This window comes from Schistocerca cancellata, chromosome 3 (genome assembly GCF_023864275.1).
Source record: "Schistocerca cancellata isolate TAMUIC-IGC-003103 chromosome 3, iqSchCanc2.1, whole genome shotgun sequence".
NCBI classification, from domain to species: Eukaryota; Metazoa; Arthropoda; class Insecta; order Orthoptera; family Acrididae; genus Schistocerca; species Schistocerca cancellata.
Window position 1 is genome coordinate 792,874,512 of NC_064628.1, and position 25,116 is coordinate 792,899,627.

General features: G+C 39.3%; 1 protein-coding gene across 1 annotated transcript in view; it reads right to left on the reverse strand.

The window, feature by feature from the left end:
- Positions 1–4,462: 4,462 nt before the first annotated feature.
- The window catches only part of LOC126176571 (ankyrin repeat domain-containing protein 26-like), a 169,858-nt gene continuing 149,204 nt past the window's right edge, over positions 4,463–25,116 (reverse strand). The window contains exons 12-13 of the mRNA XM_049923732.1: positions 4,631–4,777; positions 4,463–4,540 (exon numbers count right to left, since the gene is read on the reverse strand). Coding sequence (XP_049779689.1) covers positions 4,463–4,540; positions 4,631–4,777 — 225 coding nt within the window. The remainder of the gene's footprint in view (positions 4,541–4,630; positions 4,778–25,116) is intronic.

Here is a 25,116-nt window from a genome sequence, read left to right on the forward strand (position 1 = left end):
CAATGCCATTGCAGAATTTGCCACATGCCAATGTTTTATATCCTCTTTGGCACCTAAAGTTACAAGGCATCAAATCAGGTGAATATGCAGGCCAACTGACGATATCTTCACACCATATTCAGATATCAGGAAAGAGATGGGAGATAGTTTTCATACCTGCAAGTGAGTGGTGAGTGAGACATCTATCATACTGCTAGCATTACAGTAAGAAATTGAGCATGTCTGTTTCGCCTTAAGGGATCTTCAATAATGTGTAAATTAATTACTTACTTTCCAATAATGTCACACAAAAGCACCACGTTTGTAGTGGTGATCAACTTGCCACAACCAGTGAGGATTCACACCAGCCCAATAATGCATATTTCCTAGTCTCAGCTTTCTGCAATATGCAAACACTGCTGCTTTGAAAAAGAGAGCTGTTAAATGATATAACCTATTGACCTGATGCTGCATCAGAACTGAATGACAGAATTCTGTGCCTCTTCTGCAGTTCCCCTGATTAACAGGAAGTGATGGTCATGTGATTTTGATGCAAGTTGTTTGTGTACAAAATGTGAACAATGCTGGCCTGAGCAGAGACAACTTTAATTTCCCTGGAGCTAATAGGTGGTTTATGAGCAACAACTGTTAGAAGATATATTTCATTTCTACCACTCATTTCTGGTTTATGCTTTTTTTCCCTGCATGGCACTCCAATGACTCTACAATATAACAATTTCTTACACATTTGCTGAATTGCCATTCATCAAGCAATAGCAAGGTTATATAACATAACATATTTTAATCCTTTCTTCATTAAGTTTAAAATCTTAACAGTAATTAATTTATATAATTTTGACAGTGTTAATTATGTACTTGATGAAATATCAAACATAACTGTAGCAAATCAATGACATGAGTATAACACTAGAACTTATATGTCTGCACTCTTCCCATGAAACAGATTAGCAGGAGCTAACAGTTACCATTTTACAAGACGTGTTTTTAAAGTAAGTACTATTTTGAAATTCCGTTGGTGCAGCACCATGGTCAGTGTTTGGTGCATGTGCCATGTATACTGCACTCTGTTAGCAAGTCACAGATGCCATTACAAAGTCATTTGGGATGTTTACATTTGTCTGTGAGTATTTGAAATGCCTCCTCCGACTGAGAATCCTGTTGATTTTGAAATACACAATATTTGTTTCCTTAGTGTTAGAAGCATGGATGAGGCTGAAATTCATTGTCTGGCCTGTAAAGCACATGGAGAAAACATTATGGGTAATGGGATGGTACGGAAATGGGTGAGAGCTTTTAAATATGGCAATATGAATGTGCATGATGAGAAATGAAGTGGGCAACCTTCATCATTTGGTACAGAAAGTTGACAAAGAAGCGAGAGGGAACAGGTGCTTTATGATTTTGACAATATGTGATGAGTTTTCTCAGTGTCAAGAAAAGTGCTTTATGCAATTGTTACATAATGTTTAAATTATCAAATGTTATGCTCACAATGGGTAATGAAAATGCTGACTGAGGTGCACAAAAGCAAATGTTTGGCCAGTTGTTTGACTTACCTAGAGTGGTATAGAGAGGAGGTGATGAGTTTTTAAGCCAAACTGTCACAGGTGATAAAACATAACTGGTTTACATTACACCTGAACCAAAGCAGCAATCCATGGCATGGAACCAAAGCAGCAATCCATGGCATGGCGGCATTCAACATAAGAGTGGAGTTCAAGCAAACAATTTCAGCATGGAAAATCATGTGCACTGTTTTTTGGGCAACAAAGAGGTGTTCCATGCCTAGCCCCCATCCCATGGTGACACCATAAATTCTACGAGTTATTGTGGGATGTTAAGAAAACTCTGCTGTGCAATCCAAAACAAAGGGTGTCGCATGCTGAGTAAGGGAACCATTTTGCTCCATGACAATGCCTGTCCACACATGAAACTGATCAAATCATTTGCCTGGGAATAATGTGGTCACCCTCCGTACAATCCCAATCTAGCACCTAGTGACTAACACGTGTTTCTACATTTGAAGAAGCATCTGGGTGGTCAGTGCTACAAAAATGATGATGATGTCACTACAAAAATGATGAAGATGTTGCCCCAGTTGTGCCTGTCAATTTTTTTAAGGAAAAGGTGCAAAGTGTCTTTTAGCAAAAACATGTTACTGATGCAGTAAGTGAAGCAGGCAAAAAGGAATACAGACGTCTCAAGACTGAGATCAACAGGAAGTGCAGAATAGCTAAGCAGGGATGGCTAGAGGACAATTGTAAGCATGTAGAGGCTTATCTCACTAGGGGTAAGGTAGATACTGCCTACAGGAAAATTAAAGAGACCTTTGGAGGAAAGGGAACCACTTGTATGAATATCAAGAGCTCAGATGGAAACCAAGTTCTAAGCAAAGAAGGGAAAGCAGAAAGGTGGAAGGAGTATATAGAGGGTCTATACAAGGGCGATGTACTTGAGGACAATATTATGGAAATGGAAGAGGATGTAGAGGAAGAGGAAATGGGAGATACAATACTGCGTGAAGAGTTTGACAGAGCACTGAAAGACCTAAGTCGAAACAAGGCCCCGGGAGTAGACAACATTCTATTAGAACTACTGACAGCCTTGGGAGAACCAGTCCTGACAAAACTCTACCATCTGTGAGCAAGATGTATGAGACAGGCGAAATACCCTCAGACTTCAAGAAGAATATAATAATTCCAATCCCAAAGAAAGCAGGTGTTGACAGATGTGAAAATTACCGAACTATCAGTTTAATAAGTCACGGCTGCAAAATACTATCGCGAATTCTTTACAGACGAATGGAAAAACTGGTAGAAGCCGACCTCGGGAAAGATCAGTTTGGATTCCGTAGAAATGTTGGAACACGTGAGGCAATACTGACCATACGACTTATTTTAGAAGAAAGATTAAGGAAAGGCAAACCTACGTTTCTAGCATTTGTAGACTTAGAGAAAGCTTTTGACAATGTTGATTGGAATACTGTCTTTCAAATTCTAAAGGTGGCAGGGGTAAAATACAGGGAGCGAAAGGCTATTTACTATTTGTACAGAAACCAGATGGCAGTTATAATAGTCGAGGGGCATGAAAGGGAAGCAGTGGTTGGGAAAGGAGTGAGACAGGGTTGTAGCCTCTCCCCCATGTTATTCAATCTGTATATTGAGCAAGCAGTAAAGGAAACAAAAGAAAAATTAGGAGTAGGTATTAAAATCCATGGAGGAGAAATAAAAACCTTGAGGTTCACCGATGACATTGTAATTCTATCAGAGACAGCAAAGGACCTGGAAGAGCAGTTGAACAGAATGGACAGTGTCTTGAAAGGAGGATATAAGATGAACATCAACAAAAGCAAAACGAGGATAATCGAATGTAGTCGAATTAAGTCAGGTGATGCTGAGGGAATTAGATTAGGAAATGAGACACTTAAAGTAGTAAAGGAGTTTTGCTATTTGGGGAGCAAAATAACTGATGATGGTCGAAGTAGAGAAGATATAAAATGTAGACTGGCAATGGCAAGGAAAGCATTTCTGAAGAAGAGAAATTTGTTAACATCGAGTATAGATTTAAGTGTCAGGAAGTCGTTTCTGAAAGTATTTGTATGGAGTGTAGCCATGTATGGAAGTGAAACATGGACGATAAATAGTTTGGACAAGAAGAGAATAGAAGCTTTTGACATGTGGTGCTACAGAAGAATGCTGAAGATTAGATGAGTAGATCACATAACTAATGAGGAGGTATTGAATAGAATTGGGGAGAAGAGGAGTTTGTGGCACAACCTGACAACAAGAAGGGACCGGTTGGTAGGACAAGTTCTGAGGCATCAAGGGATCACAAATTTAGCATTGGAGGGCAGCGTGGAGGGTAAAAATCGTAGAAGGAGACCAAGAGATGAATACACTAAGCAGATTCAGAAGGATGTGGGTTGCAGTAAGTACTGGGAGATGAAGAAGCTTGCACAGGATACGGTAGCATGGAGAGCTGCATCAAACCAGTCTCAGGACTGAAGACCACAACAACAACAACAACAACAACATGTTACTGATTAGAAGAACGAATTGGGATATACTGCTACTCACTACATAGAGACAGTGGTGGACAGGCACGTTTAACAGCAGACCAAGCCATCTGATGAGGTGCTGAGACCCAAAGGTGGTGAGCAGCAATCTCAGCTGGGATGGATAACGGAGGTACAGAAGAGGTGTGGGGTGAGGATGGGGAGAGAAAGCTGGATAAGGTTGGGAGAAAGTGCTGTAGTGTTGCCTATGAGAGTTCGCAGGGATGTGATATGGCTGAATGGTGGACTGTTGGGTGCAACCTATGGAGGATGTGCTTGATGGGAAAATGAAATAGGAGAGAAGGGGAAAGGGCAATGCTGTTGTATGGGTAAGTGGGGGGATCAGAGGCATATGTAAAACAGGAGTGGGAACAAGGAAGGGGTGGATTTTGGAGGACAGGTTCTTAACTATGTTGCTGATCTATTTAGGCTCTGGAGTCTCTTACCTCCACTGTAGTGCATACTTTCAGAAGTAATAGATAATGCCTATAAATTAAACTGTGAGGCAGCAATAAGGGACTAAGAAAATATTTGTTTCATTATGTTTTATGCCTACAGCACGAAAATTTAACTTACCGCCATTGCATCTGGTCCACCAAACTTTTCAGGTATTTTTGTTCTTTCCCATGTTGGAGTTTTCTTACTAGATGCTGGCTGTGATCTCTGTGCAGTTTTTGCGATATCCGAAGTCTTCAGCTTTTCATCTCTTTTTGCGTTATCTACCTGCAATTAAATTCACATGCAGTAAGTGCATTCAGTAGAAACAGCATCCCCTTCTCCACTCTACTCCCAGACTGCTTTCTAGTCTCCTGATCCTACACTTAACTTTATTTCATTTCTTCATAAGTCCCCCCCCCCCCCCCCAAATCCCAAGGCCATCATTCTCTCCCTGCCCCCTGCTGTAATCATACTTTTTACTCATAGTGGACACATATTGCTATTCTTTATTATCCTCATCTACTCAAGACTTGTTCCATCAACAGGTGGCAACACATACGTTAAAAAAGTCTGACATTAGTGTGCATTTTAGAAAACTGGCAATTAAGTAATTGGCTCTGAGCACTATGGGACTCAACTGCTGTGGTCATAAGTCCCCTAGAACTTAGAACTACTTAAACCTAACTAACCTAAGGACATCACACAACACCCAGCCATCACGAGGCAGAGAAAATCCCTGACCCCGCCGGGAATCGAACCCGGGAACCTGGGCGTGGGAAGCGAGAACGCTACCGCACGACCACGAGATGCGGGCAATTAAGTAATTCCTGAATCTTCAAAGTTAAAGGCTGATTTTCATTCATAATAGATTGAGAAATGTTTTGGAAGATGTCATAGTGTATGCCAGCACATTTTAAGGCTTCACATGCCACTATGTGGGAGCTAAAGTCCAGACAACATTGGTTATTGAAATCGATAGCCTGTGACTCCACCAATGCATTAATAACATCATTTGCACTAATCTGTAACAGTTGCCAAAATAAGCCACAATCTTATTATTGCTGAAATCAGTGTTATTACAATTATTGATAAAAAAGTTCTTAAAAGCTTGTGTACATTATATTCTAAATGTTAATCAACTAGAATAAAGAACAAGGGAAACAACACTTCCAATCTGTTGTGCCATTTTAAAATGGGTGGTGAAGAGTTCTTAACAAACATACTGACAGAGGAAGAGACATGATTTATTTATTTAAACCTGAATTGAAAAAGAAATTAAAGAAATGGCAACACACAAGATTGCTCAGAACTCTACAACCAGCTTGGGTAATATAAAACTACAAATTACTTAACAAATCAATTTCAAAACTAGGAACAACACATAAAATAATGGAAAGGAAACCACTAACGTTTATCAGATTGATGCATGGAGCACAGAAACATGTAACAGAAAACAGCTACACACACCCGTACACAACCATACAGACACTTGAACATACACTCCCTTAGTTCTACTTGTTGTTGCTACCTAGGCACGTTTCTCTTCTTGTATTGTGCATTACCCCAATGGGATACTAAAGATGCTGTGTTCCTTGATTTCTGGAGGATGTGAAATGTACTTCCACACCATTGCCTACTGAACAACATATATGTACACAAGATACCATACCAGGTTTGTGACTGAGCAGAAGAGTTTCTAGCAAATACTACACAGAATGTCATTCATAACAGAGAAAAGAAATTTCCAGATGTAATAGTAATTTTGTGTGTATGCAAGGGAGAGTTATAGGACTATTACTATCCAGAAAACATATGAATGACCTAATGGATAACATTGACAGCTCTATGAGGCTGTTCATGGTTGATGCTGTTTTATTTAGAGAAGTCGCATTGCTATAAAATTGTAGCAAGATGCAGGAAGACCTACAACGGATCAGCACCTAGTGCAGAAATTGGCAACTGACCTTTAACATAAACAATTATAACACAGAGCAGAAAAACAGATGGTAGTTCTCTTTATTGTATGGTTACATGAGTGCCTAACAATCAATGAAAGGAGTCACATACACTAAATATCTGGGAATATGCTACAATGTGATTCAAAGTGAAATAAACATATGAAATTAATCTTAGAAAATGAAGGTGTCAGACTACAATTCATTGATAGAATCCTCATAAAGTGTAATCCACCCACAAAGGAGTTAGTATACAAAACCCTCACTTGGTCATTATTTGAGTATTGCTCATCAGTCTGGCATCTTAACCAGATAGGATTGATAGAGAAAATTCAAATAAGAGCAGATCATTTATCACAGGTTTGTCTAGTGAGTATGAAACAGTCACAGGGATAATCATATAACTCCAGTAGCAGAGGCCCAAGAAGCTGCTGTGCATCACGGTGTGGTTGACTGTTAAAACTGAGATGGCATACAGTCCTCAAAGAGTCAGCCAAAATAGTGGTTCCTCCAGCACCATCTTACAAAAGACCATGAAGGTAGAACCAGAGATTTGAGCTCACATGGAGGCACACTAACAATCATTCTTCACACACACATGTTTTGTGACTGGACTGACAACAGAGAAAACTGCTTATTTCAGTTAGTCATGGCTTTATGCTCCCTTCGAAACTCTCAGCAATCTCTGGTTGTTTTAACTTATACAGGTCTAATCTCCTTAAATTTCACATTCTTGCAGCTTTTTCAGCTGTATCAATTAATGAATTATAGATGAGTGCTCATATACTCCTGGAAAAGTTTAACAGTTCAAAACCTGTTTTCCAAATCTCCACCTTACCCATTATATAATCTATTTGAAACATTCTGGTGTGTCCATGCCACTTGTCTGCATACAACCTTGCTTCATCATTCTTAAACAAAGTGTTTACAATGCCTAAATCATGTGCCCATCTGACAATAAACTTTGTCCTTCCAGCAATGTGTGTGTGTGTGTGTGTGTGTGTGTGTGTGTGTGTGTGTGTGTGTGTGTGTGTGTGTCTGTGTAATTATTACATGTGGTCATTTCCATTAATGGCTCTCAAAAATAATTAAATTTTTTATTTATTGAAACTGCAATTTCAGTTATTATTCCTACTCAGGTAGAAGTCTCAAATGCAGATATGCACACAGGCATAAGCAAATACTAAACCCCAAGCAAGCACAAACACTATTCTAATTATACAGTACACAAATAAACTGCCTATTTCAGTTAGTCATGGCTTTATGCTCCCTTCGAAACTCTCAGCAATCTCTGGTTGTTTTAACTTATACAGGTCCAATCTCCTTAAATTTAATTATGGCCAGCGATTCCCTAATATTCTTTGGTCATCATACTGAAAGCCTTTTCTGCTCGGCCACCTTCCTGATTGATTCTTGAATCTTACTTTTATTTCCACCTTTCAGTTTTATTTCTAATTTGCTGTTTCATATTTCTCCTACATTTTCTTTATTTTTTTATTACAACCTCATATCCATTTCTGTTCCTCTATAAAACTTTTTTTGTTAAAGTGTTGTGCCATTATCTACTGTCAGTTTCTTCTGAACAGCCTCTAGTTCCTTACACGAAAGCTAGATGAATAAGGAACAGCTTCTGGTTCCATACATCAACCCTAGATGAGTAAAGCCATGAGGTGAGTTTACCAGGAATCAACTAGGTTGCTGTCAACGCTGACTGGTACTAATATTGGTGCTGTGCCAGCTGCTGTTATTGGGATGTGGGGATACACAGTACATTGCCTCTATCTTAACAAGAGAGCCAAGATAGATCAGTTGAACTGGTAGCTAAAAATGTAAAGGAGGGGGAGGGAGTACAGCAACAGAAATTCTGAGAATTGCAGGAATGAGAGATAAGCCATTTTTAGGCTAAATACCTCATTCAGACACGCTGCTTTCAAAGAAATCTACATAAATGAAGCATCACACACAAAAGATGAGCTTAACATTATGCACCAGAATGTTAGAGAACTAAAAAGCAAAGTTAAATACATTCTAATCTGTTTACATGATCAAGAATATCAAATGGAAGTTGATGTATTATGTCTGTTTGAGAACCACATAAATAAAAAGGATCCTTATGTTAAACATTAAGGATTATGTATTAACAGTCCGTTTCTGTAGGGAAAATATGGACAAATGAGGAGCTGTCGTGTATGAAAAAATTAAAATCAAATTTAAATCAAGTGAAAGCAGTATTTTCTGTTTAGATCAACAATTGGAAGTCTGTAATTTTGAATTGCTGCTACAGGAAAAGTCATTTATAATTATTACAGTTCATAAATAAATCCTTACTGGGATGCTTTCAAATATTGTTAGAAAACTGTGGGTCATACTATGCCACCTAACAAACAAAAGCAACCTAATGTTAGTTTGTAGAAATTTTAATATTAATTTTCTGAAAGATTAAGATAAAAGTATTTTTTGGGAGTGTTACTTAACTTCATGTGCCAGATTAAAATAATAAGGGAACATAGACCATGGAGTTATGAAGAGGATACGCCAGAGTCATGTTGTAGGGACCTGACGAAGGGTTGTGAAGCAATGCTGGGTGTGAGGAATTCTTGGAAGGCTTGTAAGGGATGTTTCTGAGGTAGTAGTGGTAGATCAAGTTGGGATCATGATCAGAACTGTTCAAGGCAGGGTGGTTCAATGTCAGGTTTGCCGTTTGGAAGGTTTTGGGATTGGATTGCAAAGTGATATTTCCAGTTGCCGTTATATGTGAAGGAAAGTAGGTCCATCACCAAAGCAGCATGATCAAATGCAGGTTTAAGTCTGAAAGTGAGACTCTTGGATAATACAGATAATTCAGGAGGGGAGAGTACTTTAGACGAGAGGCTGAAGATGCTGTACTGTTGTTACTGGTACTTGTGATTATGAGTTATTCTTGGTTTCTTGGTCTGGAAGGCAGTGGTGAAGGCTGTGGAATGTTAAGGAAGTTGGCCAAGCTCAGTTTGTAGGAGAGGAGAGGTGGTTGATGATGTGGGTGTTTAGGGAGCTGTAGAGGGACAGGAAAAGAAACACTACTGTTCAGGTAGCTTAGTAGAAGGTCAGGATAGCTTTTTGAGGTAAAGTCTGGCATGTTGTTGCAGTTTTAAGTTGGCTTGGTGTATAATACCATTGAAGGTAACATGAGGTGCAGCTAACTGCAGGATTTTGTAGAAGGAGAGAAGTCTGGTGAAGTGGAAATTGGCTGATGAGTGATGTAGGTCATAGATTGGCCAGGTAAGAGCAAGAGATTGCTGAAAAAGAACTTGGTGTAGAGTAAGATTACATCCAGGAACAGGTATTTTCCATGTTAGGCCTTATGGAGTAAGTCCAAGAGACAAGCAGGTTTCAAGAAACACAATGTGGGACCTTAGTTTTGATAGTGCAAAAGCATGTTTTCAAAAAGAATGGATGTAATATGTGATGAGATTCATTATGGCAAGAGAGCATAGTTTGGAGTGTTAGAAATCCCAGGAGTGGCAAAAAAAGATAAGCAGAGGATGGATAAAAGATAGATAAATGGCACTGCAGAACTCCAGGCTCTACATTCCCTAAAAGCTGATGACTCCATCATTATCCTCCCAGCAGGCAAAGGACCTACTACTGTGACATTTGACCAACAGGAGTATGTTAATGAAGGTCTACAACCGCTGTCTGACACTTCTATATACAGCGTCTACCATTAAGATCCCATCCCTGTGATTCAAACTGACCTGCAGTCCCTCCTTAAAACCTGAGTTCCATAACAAGGACTACTAACACCTCAATCCATACAACTTCTCACCCCACCCTAACCACGCACCCCCACCTTTTACCTTCTTCCTAAGATCCACAAACCCAATCATCGTGGCCATCCTATAGTTGCTGGCTTGTGACCAGAGTGGAGTAGGTGGTGGGAGGATGCATAGAACAGATCTTACATCTAGGTCAGATCTGTTTACAAAAGGTATCAATGCTTGTAGTTGCTTTATTAAAGGAAGCAGTAAAACTGAAGTCTCTATGTCAATGAAGGATCATAAAAGTAGCTCCAGAATACTTAATTATGGATGAAATTAGAACTAAACAAACAAAAGGTGGGCTCCTAATGCTAGGATTAGGGCACACTAGCACTGGTCAAATATAGAAAATTGCTGAAACAGAGGTTAGGTGATTACTGGAGAGACAAAAATCACCCCCAGACCCACAGAAAACCATTTGTGAGCATATTATTTGTTTTAATAACTCTTAGGGATAGCTAAAACAATGAAACTAAAATGAAATAAGCATAATCTGTGAAATTATGATACACTATTCTGGGAAAATACAGGTTTAGTAAAATTTTCACTTTAGCTATGAAAAAGGAGAACTGAACTTAGTGAAAGTAGTGTAGCAATATTGTAGTATCCAACGACAATGAGAAACATAATTGACTACAGCATTAGACTTTTTTATTTACAGACACGATATGTATCAGATGTGTTGTGCAACTCTCACGAGGAGACAAGTGTGGAAATATTAATTGGTTTAAAGAAAGCTTGAAGTCTCTAGCTTTAAAACAATACTTCCTCCAAATTTTTAAAGCTGCAATACTGGTTCTACTGAACTACAGGAAAATCAGTTAAACAGTTACTGGATGCAAAACTTGCACAGCTACACTTTTTGGAAGATTTTTGTACGCCTTTCAAATCTTATAATTTCTTCCAAAATGTAGTTGAAGATACATCCAACAGATGGAGCTGAAAATTAAAAATGATTTTTTTCCCCCACACTGAACTTGTTCTTCATCCTGTAAACGCGACTTTAAAGTACAGTTTACAGGCAAAAGTTACACAGTGGAATTGCTAAGGTTCCAAATGGTGTTCCGCAATACATCCCATGCAGCTAAGATTTTTATGCACAGTTCCTTCTGCTTTGCAGGCAGGTTGGGCACTAACAGCAGGCTCAATGATGTCCCATACAGTTTTGATCAGGAGTGCATCTCATGATGGCACAGTATGGCACACTGTTTAGTACTGCAAGGTAAAATATGGAAGTAGCTGCAATGTGAATAAGCATTTCCTGTTGATGCAGAGCAGAAATGAAAGAGGTCTGGTTTGCAGTACCTAATAAATTGGGATGTAAAAGTATGATTAAAAAACCTATGGTGAATGTGCATCCTGTGAAACTGGACACAAAGCATGGCACCAGAATACTCTCCTCTCCCCACTCCTTGCTTTTGCTTATGACATCCAATATTAAAATGTTTGTCTTGGCACTCTCTTATTGCTATCACACACGACACATTAGTTGTCACTAACAACATAAAACCAGAACTCATTACTAAAAAGAATCCGTTGTCATTCATCATGGCTCCATCAGCATGACTCACCAGTAGGTAGAGGTCTTTCTCGGATGGTCTGTAATTAGCAGTTAAGACTGGAAACATACAACTGTTAAACATGAAAGAGAACCACTAATCTGTCAAGCAGTGTTCTCAGGAAATTTTGATGCTACAAATACAGATGCAGAGGCAAAATGTCATATAGTGGGAATTGTGAGATGTTGGACATAGGGCAAATGTGTCACTGACAAGTGTGGAGCTTGTAGGTTAGAGGCAAATGAACCGATTGCATGATAATTTGCATGGAGGCAGTAATGGTGGCATCTTTGGGTTCAGCAATATTGAATTTTCGTGTTGGGGTAAACAATTTTAAGTGACGTGTAGTAGCTGTGCCTCATGTAAGTGAAGGTTACTGTATGATCCTAGGGTTAGACGCAAAAACTGGCCTTACACACTGTGTTGTCGAACTTAGAGGGACAGCATTACAGCTAGGGGAAACTGTTGCAAGTGAAGTGCTTTGTAAGGCTCATCTATCTTAATGGGTGAACAATTTGAACTTAGGACTACAACTCCAATGACCTCCCAATTCAGATGAGTTGCTGAAAAGTTCAAAGAAAACTTGAGTTTGATTTCAAACATGTACCCGACTCATCGATTATAGTTGGTGGTGACTTTATTTTACCCTTGATATGTTGGTGAAAATATATGTTTAATTCTGGAGGCACGCATAAAATATCATCTGAAACAGTTAATTCATGAGCCCATGCAAATATTAAACAGTTGTGAAAACCCACTTGACCTCTTAGCAACAAATAATCCTGAGTTAATAATGAGTATCAAAACCTATACAGGGATTAGTGAGCACAGGGATGTCGTAGTGAGATTGAATATTGTAATCCCCAAATCCTCCAAAAATAAACAAAAAATATACCTATTCAAAAAAGCAGATAAAAATTCACTTGGAGCTTTCCTGGGAGACAATCTCCATTCATTACAAATTAATAAATAAGTGTAGACCAGATGTGGCTTGAATTCAAAGAAATAGTATTGGCAATAATTGAGGCATTTATTCCAAATAAATTAACAAATGATGGAACTGATCTTCCTTGGTTCAAAAAACGGATTAGAATACTGTTGTAGAAACAATGAAACAAACATGCCAAATTTAAGCAGACGCAAAATCCCCAAGATTGGCGATCTTTTACAGAAGCTCGAAATTCAGCGTGGACTTCACTGCAAGATGCTTGTAACAATTTCCACAACGAAACTTTGTCTCAAAAACTGGCAGAAAATCCAAAGAGATTCTGGTCAGATGTGAAGTATGCTAGCGGCAAGAAACAATCAATGCCTTCTCTGTATAATAGCAATGGAGATACTGTCAAAGACAGTGCTGCCAAAGCAGAGTTACTAAACACAGCCTTTCGAAATGACTTCACAAAAGAAGGCAAAGTAAATATTCCAGAATTTGAATCGAGAACAGCTGCCAACATGTGGAACTTAGAAGTAAATATCCTCAGAGTAGTGAAGCAACTTAAATCACTAAATAAAAGCAAGTCTTCTGGTCCTGCTTGTATACCAATTAGGTTCCTTTTGGAGTATGCTGATGTATTAGCTCCATACTTAACAATCATATACAACCGTTCGCTTGACGAAAGATCCATACCCAAAGACCAGAAAGTTGCACAGGTCACTCCAATATTCAAGAAACAAGGTAGTAGGAGTAATCCACTTAATTACACGCCCATATCATTAACGTCAATAGTAGTTCTAAGTTCTAGTGGACTGATGACCTCCGCTGTTAAGTCCCATAGAGCTCAGAGCCATTTGAACCATTTTTTTAGTCATCAATATTATATTCTCCTTAACTAATTACAATAGTCTGCCAATGCTGGAGTAATTTTACAATTTTGCGACTGTAGAAATCATGTGGTTTTGAAGCAAAGAGCTCACTGAGTCATATTCATAGTGCACTTTCATTCAGAATCTAAGTTATTTGAAGGATTTGCCCTGTCAAACAGGATACTTTCCGGAACTGGATCAGACTCTGAATGTGACTCTCCAGCAGGGATAAGACTTTCTCAAATCCTGCCCTGAAATGAGATCCATCCTTCATGAAATCCTCCCCACTCCACCAAGAGTGTCTTTCCGCCGTCCACCTAACCTTCGTAACCTCTTGGTTCATCCCTATGAAATCCCCAAACCACCTTCCCTAACCTCTGGCTCCTACCCTTGTAACTGCCCCCGGTGTAAAACCTGTCCCATGCACCCTCCCACCACCACCTACTCCAGTCCTGTAACCCGGAAGGTGTACACTATCAAAGGCAGAGCCACGTGTGAAAGCACCCATGTGAATTACCAACTGACCTGCCTACACTGTGAAGCTTTCTATGTGGGAATGACCAGCAACAAACTGTCCATTCGCATGAACGGACACAGGCAGACAGTCTTTGTTGGTAATGAGGATCACCCTGTGGCTAAACATGCCTTGGTACATGGCCAGCACATCTTGGCACAGTGTTACACCGTCCAGGTTATTTGGATACTTCCCACCAACACCTACCTATCAGAACTCCGGAGATGGGAAATTGCCCTTCTATATATCCTCTCTTCCCGTTACCCACCAGGCCTCAACCTCCACTAATTTCAAGTTGCCGTCACTCATACCTCACCTGTCATTCAACAACATCTTTGCCTTTGTACTTCCGCCTCGACTGACATCTCTGCCCAAACTTTTTGCCTTTACGTATGTCTGCTTGTGTCTGTATATGTGCGGATGGATATGTGTGTGTGTGCGCAAGTGTATACCTGTCCTTTTCCCCCCTAAGTCTTTCTGCTCCTGGGATTGGAATGACCCTTATCCTATCCCTTAAAACCCACATCCTTTTGTCTTTCCCTCTCCTTCCCTTTTCCCTGATGAAGCAACCTTGGGTTGCGAAAGCTCGAAATTTGTGTGTGTGTTTGTGTTTGTTATTGTTTCTACCAACATACCAATGCTTTCGTTTGGTAAGTTACAGATAATGTGGGCATAGAAACAAAACAAGTTGAGATACGCTCTTCAACTGGTGGTGGAGTGTTTTTGTCTGCCAGTAGTGGTTTATCTTGCAGTGAAGACGAAGTAGATACTCCGTGCGAATTGGTATGGGTGGAGGTTATACTTAACAGCCAAACTAAGTTAATAATTGGCTCCTTCTACTGACCCCCAGACTCCAATGATATAGTTGCTGAACAGTTCAGAGAAAATTTGAGTCTCGTAACAAATAAATACCCCACTCATATGGTTATAGTTGGTGGGGACTTCTACCTTCCCTCAATATGTTGGCAAAAATACTTGGTCAAAACCGGTGGTAGGCAGAAAACATCTTCCGAGATTGTCCTAAATGCTTTCTCTGAAAATTATTTCGAGCAGTTAGTTCATGAACCCACGCGAATTGTAAATAGTTGCGAAAACACACTTGACCTCTTAGCCACAAATAATCCAGAGTTAATAGAGAGCATCATGACTGATACAGGGCTTCGTGATCACAAGGTCGTTGTAGCTAGGCTCAATACCATTTCTTCCAAATCCACCAGAAACAAATGCAAAATAATTTTATTTAAAAAAGCGGATAAAGTGTCACTAGAAGCCTTCCTAAGAGACAAGCCTTCCGAACTGACTAATGCAAATGTAGACGAGATGTGGCTCAAATTCAAAGATATGGTAGCAACAGCAATTAAGAGATTCATACCTCATAAATTGGTAAGAGATGGAACTGCTCCCCCATGGTACACAAAACAGGTCCGAACGCTGTTGCAGAGGCAATGGAAAAAGCATGCGAAGTTCAGAAGAACGCGAAATCCTGAAGATTGGCTAAAATTTGCAGACGCGTGAAATTTGGCATGGATTTCAATGCGAGATGCCTTTAATAGGTTCCACAACGAAAAATTGTCTCGAAATTTGGTAGAAAATCCAAAGAAATTCTGGTCGTATGTAAAGTACACAAGCGGCAAGACAGTCAATACCTTCGCTGCGCAGTGCCGATGGTACTGTTACCGACAACTGTGCCGCTAAAGCGGATTTATTGAACGCATTTTTCCGAAATTCTTTCACCAGGGAAGACGAATGGAATATTCCAGAATTTGAAACATGAACAGCTGCTAGCATGAGTTTCTTAGAAGTAGATACCTTAGGAGTTGCGAAGCAACTCAAATCGCTTGATACGGGCAAGTCTTCAGGTCCAGATTGTATACCGATTAGGTTCCTTTCAGATTGCGCTGATACAATAGCTCCCTACTTAGTAACCATATACAACCGATCACTCATCAATAGATCTGTACCTACAGATTGGAAAATTGTGCAGGTCGCACCAGTGTTTAAGAAGGGTAGTAGGAGTAATCCATCGAACTACAGACCTATATCATTGACGTCGGTTTGCAGTAGGGTTTTGGAGCATATACTGTATTCAAACATTATGAATCACCTCGAAGGGAACGATCTATCGATACACAATCAGCATGGTTTCAGAAAACATCGTTCTTGTGCAATGCAGCTAGCTCTTTATTCACACGAAGTAATGGCCACTACCGACAGGGGATCTCAAGTTGATTCCGTATTTCTAGATTTCTGGAAAGCTTTTGACATCGTTCCTCACAAGCAACTTCTAATCAAGCTGCGGGTCTATGGGGTATCATTTCAGTTGTGCGACTGGATTCGTGATTTCCTGTCAGGAAGGTTGCAGTTCGTAGTAATAGACGGCAAATCATCGAGTAAATCTGAAGTGATATCAGGTGTTCCCCAGGGAAGCGTCCTGAGACCTCTGCTGTTCCTGATCTATATAAATGACATGGGTGACAATCTGAGCAGTTCTCTTAGGTTGTTTGCAGATGATGCTGTAATTTACCGTCTAGTAAGGTCATCCGAAGACCAGTATCAGTTGCAAAGTGATTTAGAAAAGATTGCTGTATGGTGTGGCAGGTGGCAGTTGACACTAAATAATGAAAAGTGTGAGGTGATCCACATGAGTTCCAAAAGAAATCCATTGGAATTCGATTACTCGATAAATAGTACAATTCTCAAGGCTGTCAATTCAACTAAGTACCCGGGTGTTAAAATTACGAACAACTTCAGTTGTAAAGACCACATAGATAATATTGTGGGGAAGGCGAGCCAAAGGTTGCGTTTCATTGGCAGGACACTTAGAAGATGCAACAAGTCCACTAAAGAGACAGCTTACACTACACTCGTTTGTCCTCTGTTAGAATATTGCTGCACCGTGTGGGATCCTTACCAGGTGGGATTGACGGATGACATCAAAAGGGTGCAAGAAAGGGCAGCTCGTTTCGTATTATCACATAATAGGGGAGAGAGTGTGGTAGATATGATACGCGAGTTGGGATGGAAGTCATTAAAGCAAAGATGTTTTTCGTCGTGGCGAGATCTATTTACGAAATTTCAGTCACCAACTTTCTCTTCCGAATGCAAAAATATTTTGTTGAGCCCAACCTACATAGGTAGGAATGATCATCAAAATAAAATAAGAGAAATCAGAGCTTGAACAGAAAGCTTTAGGTGTTCGTTTTTCCCGCGCACTGTTCGGAAGTGGAATGGTAGAAAGATAGTATGATTGTGGTTTGATGAACCCTCTGCCAAGCATTTAAATGTGAATTGCAGAGTAATCATGTAGATGTAGATGTAGATGATGAATTTTTATATATTCACCAGTTTGTTTCAATAAGTGACAACGGGCAGAGTTAATATTGTTAAAAAATGTGTATTCCATCAGAACATCAAAAATGGCTATTGAAAGTTGTCAGGATAGCAAAGTTTATTCGTCCAGTCATATCCTGTTCCTTATTCTGTAAAGCGCCGAGAATCCTGCATCAAGAGGATCGAAGCTAACAAGAAGAATTTGCATGAGCAGAGGAGGGGTCATCCGGAACCAGTATTGTCATACCAATCTCTATGCACAATAGCGGTAACAAGAATAGGATGTACATAAATTTACGAATGTATTGAAGGTCTGCTGATATTAACACTTTCACTGCGGCTGATGCTTATAAGCGTCACAACAAGCCATGAGCCAGTGCGGCTGACGCTTATAAGCGTCTGCGCTCGCTGTCGGATTACTCAGTCTAGTTGCAGTGTCTAAGCTAGCATCATCAAAGTGTGCAAGCTTTTGTTTTGTGTGGTCAGTTATTGAACATATATTGTTCGTAATGGTGGCTAATGAACCAAGACCTGGACCTTCCAATGTGAAAAGGAGCAGGAAGAGTATTAAATTGACAGAGGAACAGTTGCTTAGTGTACTAGATGACAAAGATTTTCTGTGTAGTGAGGACGAGGCATACCACGGAGATTGGCATTTAGAGGCTGCAGAAGAATTGCAGAGTGATGATAGCATGGAGGCACAGGTTTCGAATCTGTTTTGTAACAGTTCCAAATCTGGCAATACGGATCACGATTGTGTGGAAATCGATGACGAAAAAGAGCCCACCCCATCACAAGGAGATAATCCAGGTGAGTCCTGGCATAAAGAACCACATAATATGCAGTATCACCCATTTACGAAGGAAGAAGTTTTGCAAATTCATGCTGCTGGCAATTCTCCTATGGATTTCTTCAGATTATTGGTCACAGACGAATTGATGCAACTTGTAGTTGACGAAACGAATGATAAGACAATCAACATATTGCTGAGCGAAAATACAAAAGAGGGATCTAGGACCTGTAAATGGAAACCCCTAAGTATAGGCGAATTACTAGTTTTCCTGGGTGTTTCGTTACATATGGGTAACGTTAAATATCCGCGATTACAAGACTACTGGAAGAAAGAACCGCTGTTTTAGAGTAGAGGAATAGCGATGAGTATAAGCAGAGACCGGTATTTGATCATATTACGCTGTCTGCATTTTGCAAAAAATCCACTTCCAGGAAACCCAAAACCAGATGATCATTTATATGAGATACGACCTATATTGGATTATTTTAACACGAGAATGTCTCAAGTGTATTACCCAGGAAGAGATTAATCAATAGATGACTCAATGATTGTTTGGAGGGAAAACTTGTCATTTAGACAACACATAAAAAGCAAACGTAATAAATATGGCATTAAGATGTACATGCACAAAATTCCAGACAGTTTCGTAAATAAGTGCGCTGTGTACACGGGAAGTAGTGGAGATAGGGGGGAAAAGGTCGTGCTGAAAAGGTCGTTTGCATTTGACAGTAGAAAAGCTGCATGTTGGTCATCACATTTTCTTGGACAGTTGTAACAGTTTTCATTTAGCTACAACTCTGTAGAACCAAAAAACACTTCCACAGATACTTTGAAATCAAACAGGAAATACACCCCCGAAGACATTGTATCAGCAAGACTTGGGAGAGGAGAGACATTTGCACAGTATTCTAGTGGAGTTATGATTGGAAAATGGAAGGATCGACTTGAGGTTTCCTACGTTTCCACAGAACATCTAAATGTTATGGAGCAAGTGACGAATGCGCACCAGCAAATAGTCACGAAACCTTTGCCTATTATTAGGTACAATTCGTGTATGTCTGGGACTGATAAACAAGATCAGATGTTATCGTATTATTTATGTGAACAAAAGACTATCCGCTGGCTGAAAAAACTATTCTTTCATGTCATTGACATGCTAGTTTTCAATTCTCTATATCTGTACAATGAATACTCAGGAAATGAAATGACGTTGGACGATTACAGAATGAACATTATAAAAGGCTTCCCTCCACCAATGGACGTTCCATGAAATGTGAGCAAGAAACATCACAAACAAACACACGTTGTGCAAAAGCGAGAAACTACTCCAGGGAAGAAGCAAGTTATGAGAAAGCGGTGTAAGAAGTGCGCAGAACACGGCAAGTGCACTGATACACCATACGAGTGTACAACCTGCCGAGAGAAACCTGGATACTGGTTGAACTGCTGTATAATTTCCCATAAGTAGCAAAAACTCGATAATATCGGGGAAATTCCGATTATCAAAGACCACTTTTTTTTTTTTTTTTTGACATTGCATGGATTCTTTTTATGACATGTAAGGTTAGAACATTTTTTCAGGATTACTCAGAAGATGAGGTTTTCTTTTGTGTTAAGTCAACTTCTTTCTTATTGCGTTGCAAAGCGTTCACTTGAGTTTTTTGCGAAAGAATTTGTTGTGCTAAATTTGTCTTAATAGCACTGCAATTGAAGTAATGGGGGACACGAGAGAAGCCCCCATGTAGGGTGTGTTTTGGTTACTAATTTCTACACATCCGGGTGTCCCTTGGGTGTCTATGATAAATGTAGATGGCTAATTCTCTCATACCAGGAGCAAACATGCTACTAAATTGACGACCTCTATCAGAGTCAATCTTAAAAATGCACATTTGAAGTAAATATAATTTCAAATGAATCCAGTTTCCTTTTTCCTTTTTTTCCTTCTTTAGTGTCTGCGTTTTAGAATCAAAATTTTTCCTGAATGCAGTGGATTTGTTGCTTGTTTGAATTGTATTTTTTGTTACATTATCAACAAATCACGAACAATTGAATGACGCCTGTGACCCCTATAGGTGTCAGACAGCAAACAGACTTTAAAACATGACCACAATACAGTCGTAGCTTATTTGAAGCAATACATCTAAGGTGTCATCATTAAGTCAGTATAGAACATGATCCTAGAGATCTTACAATGTCTTGACGCCAGCCTGTAGCTCAAGTGTGCTTAGGAGCGACGGCTCTGAGCAGTATCTGCTGTTTCAGAATGTTACTGGCTCGCACTTGCACGTTGCCGGGCCGCACTGGAGAGGTGCATGCCTGCACCAATGCCGCAGCGAAAGAGTTAATGCTAGCTAAAGTTCACTCAAGATAAAAGTACTTTCCAATTTCTTTCAATTATTCTTTCAGAATTTCTCTGTTTAATAATTATTTAAGCAGCAATTTATAATCAGTTTACATTATATATTACATTTTATGCACACCCCCTATTCTTCTGTTCCCCTCAGCAACTATTCAATGGCGACCGTTCAAAGGATGGTGCCGAGCGCAATATGAACAAACCTTTCAATTGTTGAGATAAAAAGTTTTTGAGATAAATGATTCATTTTACCATTACAAGAAACTAATGAGGCTTTTGTTGCATTTGTTACATGTCTGTGAGACTGGAACTATTAACAACCTGAAGGAGCAAATTAAAATTAAATACTGCCTACAAATGAGACGCGCTGGTAATGCTGATTTCAATGGTAAAGGTATGCTTATAGGGCCGCACTTGGCGCCATCTCTCTCGCAGTAAATAATCTCTTTTCCTTTCAATTAATATAATTTATGGAAAGTGCATTTCTATGGCAAGGACAAAAATTTGTGTAAAGTCAACATTAAAGTGCAAAATAATTCATTCAGATTCTGCAAGACTGTATCAGAGAATAATAAGGTTCATTAATGAATATGAATATAAATCTGCTTTAACTGAAAAGTACTGATACAAACTCTGATTTAACTGAAAAGTACTGATACAAGCAAAATTTCATGTTCAATTTTTTTTTCTTTTCATAATTCTGTTAGCACTGTTCACAATGGAGTCAAAGGAAATGGCCATTGTTCAATACTCATTACAAAATGCAATACCCCAAGATGACGGAAATCCGAGCTTGGCAACAGTTGAAAGTAACAGGCCAACTCGTGAACTGGCCGATGGCTACCAAAACAATCACGTTGGCATCCCACTATTAAAAATTGATGACACTGGTGATATAACTAATCATGATGTCACTTTTATGATGCTCGCTGAGACAATTTCTCAGTTCTCACCGCAAAACATTTTTTCAAATAGTGAAACTGAAGTGCATGACAAAACATTTTTTTCAAATAGTGAAACTGAAGTGCATGGCAGCAAAACTTCCTCTGATTATTTGCTCACTATGTTGCGAATGTAAGAGCAGGAAATAGTTCGAAAAAAGCAATGGAAATACTAATGACACCCACAATTTGACACAACTCATGCAACTAATAACACAGTTCACACAGCAGTTGCGCCGGCCGTGGTGGTCCAGCGGTTCTAGTCGCTCAGTCTGGAACCGTGCGACTGCTACGGTCGCAGGTTCGAATCCTGCCTCGGGCATGGATGTGTGTGATGTCCTTAGGTTAGTTAGGTTTAAGTAGTTCTAAGTTCTAGGGGACTGATGACCACAGATGTTAAGTCCCATAGTGCTCAGAGCCATTTGAACCATTTTTGAACCACACAGCAGTTCACAAGATATCAGGAAAATATAGGACAACAGTTTGCACAGCAAAATCAGGCATTTAATGATTTCAAGAATAGTATTAGTCAACAGTTCAGTGAGGTGAGCAAAACTAAATGAACTGAATTATCTGATGAATTATCCGGCAAGTTCACAGGGCTCAGTAAACAACTAAAACAAGAAATAATTACTGACACGTCCTGCAAATATAAATACGTTAACGAAAAAGGTAACATTCGTAGATTGTAAACAGGAACAATTTGCAGGTGAGCTGCAGAGCCTTAGTGAAGTAGGAGACGCAATCCAAAGCGGATGCATTGGTAAAAATGTGATGAATGCAGTAAGCAAGCTGAGAGATGTATGCAAAAACCTACCTACAGAAATACACAAGTTCAGTCTATGAGCAGATCAGTTAAATTTAGAGTCAGAATTTGCCAAAAAACAGAGAGATACATTACGTGCAGATGTAAAGGAACTAACAGAAAAAGCTGAAGCCAGGATGCTGGATAAGGGCAGCACCCTTGCTGAAAAGGCAGTGTCAGAATGCAAAATTTATGTAGATACTGTAGAAGAAGCTCTAAAAGAGAAAGAAAGTCAATTTCTAGCTAAAATAGACTTAGGTTTAAGGGAAGCATAGGAAAGGTTATGAGGCAGTGTTGCCAGAACTAATGACATTTCAGAACAACACGTGACAGATAACAAACCTATGCTTTTACAGAAGTTAGATACGTTTGCTAGTTACTCACAATATGGGGTTAGCCAGTCGAAGGAAAATAGCAAAGGTTGCACAATGTGCCAACGCTTGCCGGCAGTTGCACCTGTTGAGCAAGTGCAGTTACCATGCGCTACCCCAAAAACGAACATAAACATGCTTGTCACTGACAGCGCAGCGTGTTTGTCAACATTACTTGCAGATGAGGCATTACTTAGGCATCGACTGAAGCCCAAAAAATTAGATTTGTTGTTGGATACACACAGGGTGAGATTCTGCTATGGGCTACAGACATGACAGAAGGTTGCCACTATTATTAACAGTTTGAAAGAGCATTTCTGGATAGGTATTGGACTGAGGCCGTACAAGAGAGGCTCAGATGTGAAGTATTCAACCCAGCTCCATTCAATAGCAAGTATGGAATCTTAAGGGGCAACATTAATCCCAAAGTATTTCTTAATTCTTTTAAAAGGATATTTCCACGTAGTTGGACAGAGTATGACAAACTACAACTCATAGTATCAAAAATTGTAGGACAAGCAGCATTGTGGGCTGTTGAGATAACCGAAACCTGCAGTACATGTTCCGAATCTGAAAAACTATTTTTAGCAAAATATTGGTCAATAAGAAGACAAGAGAGATTACGTGAAGAAGTTTATCAGCCTCAATTTTACAATTCAAAGAAAGAAACATTGAGACAATATTTTGGTCATTATTTCAACAAGACATGTTATTGGACTGAAGCAGTTTCAAGTAGGGAGGTTATTGATATATTAAAAGGTAGATTACCTTTTAATATCAGAGAGAAACTTATACATGTACCCAATAGTGAAGTAAGAATGATTTCTGTCAGTAATTGATTAAATCTGATGGAAGATGTGAGACAATGGCTGCATAAGAATAGTAATTATTATTCTAGGAATAATCTGTGTAGAAATCAATGGAATAATAGTAATCAAAGTAATAGTCATTCTCCAGACTTTAACCGAAGTAACAATAATTCTAAGAACAGTAGTGGTCATGTAGATCGCACACAAAAGAATAATCAAAATTGGAAGATGAATTACAAATACTCTAAAGGTAATTTTGTAGGAAATAATAACCAAATGCCAGGAGCAGGAGGTTTTTGACAGATGAACGTTGTAAATACAAATAGGAAAAGAGAGTTTGGGGGACAGCAGTTGTCAAACAATCCATGTTGCAACGATGGCCATAGGAATAATTTCACTCCTATGGAGCCACCGAATAAATCAAATTGGGGAACATATCAGACGAATGATGTAGGTTTGACAAACACTAATACTACAGGTACGTCTCCTGGATCTACCGGACCCATACTGTTGACAGACGGGTTGACAGATGGGACAAATGTAGTTGTGGATAATACATATCCACCAGCAGGAAATGAAATTCATTTAGTAGAGGTACATGAACAGCCGAGGTACTTGAATGACGGACCATCAAATTAGTACCAGTCATTTTAGGCCTTCCTCGGGTGGCTGGTATTGAGGAGAGAGGCAAACTCGCGAATCAGTAAATATTCTTGAATATAATATGGAACCGGATGTTTGGGAAGATCTCATGAAAGAACCAAGGAATGAAATACTTTGCAAGCGATTGTAGTAGTAAAGATTAATAATTTACCGGTTAATGTACCGATAGATACAGAGGCAACGGTTAGTGTGATGACAATGGGTTGCTTGAATATGGTTAGGCAGCAACAAAAAATACTCACCTTACCAGTAACAGGCTGCACAGTGTCAGGGGTGTTTAGCGTGAAAGGGCAACACATAATTAAGCAGATACAGGTGACAGTGGAACTACATGGAGTAGTCATAGAATGCACATTCTTGATAATGTCTAGAATGTCAACGCCGTGTATTTGGGGTATGGATTTTTTATATGATTATGGTGCAGTGATTGGTGATAACGAAGGTGTGTGTACTTTTATAGTTAAAGGCAAACTATTAAATGTAACTTTGTTGACAAAGATGATTATTTTAGGAAAGTATTGCCAGAATCTAACCATTAATTGTCTTCCTGTAAATGCTTTCCATTTCAAGAATAATGATTGTGTTAGGGAAACTGATGCTGAGACCAATATATCGAGCATCACTGAAAAAGAACGAGAATTGGGATATTTATCGCCCCAACAACAAACTGAATTGAGAGAAGTCTTGCAATTATGTTTGCCTGTATTTAATAAAAAAAACCAGGTGTAATTAAGGACTCTGAATATTGTATCGAAACATACCCTCATCCGACTTTTTGTAAAACGATGTATTCAGTCCCATGGTCAAAAAGAGAAGCTGTAACTAAAGAAATCAAAAAGATGACAGACTGGGGAATGATTGAGACTTCCATGTTCGAATACTCAAGCCCATTATTGGCATTGACTAAGCCAAATGTTGACATTCGGTT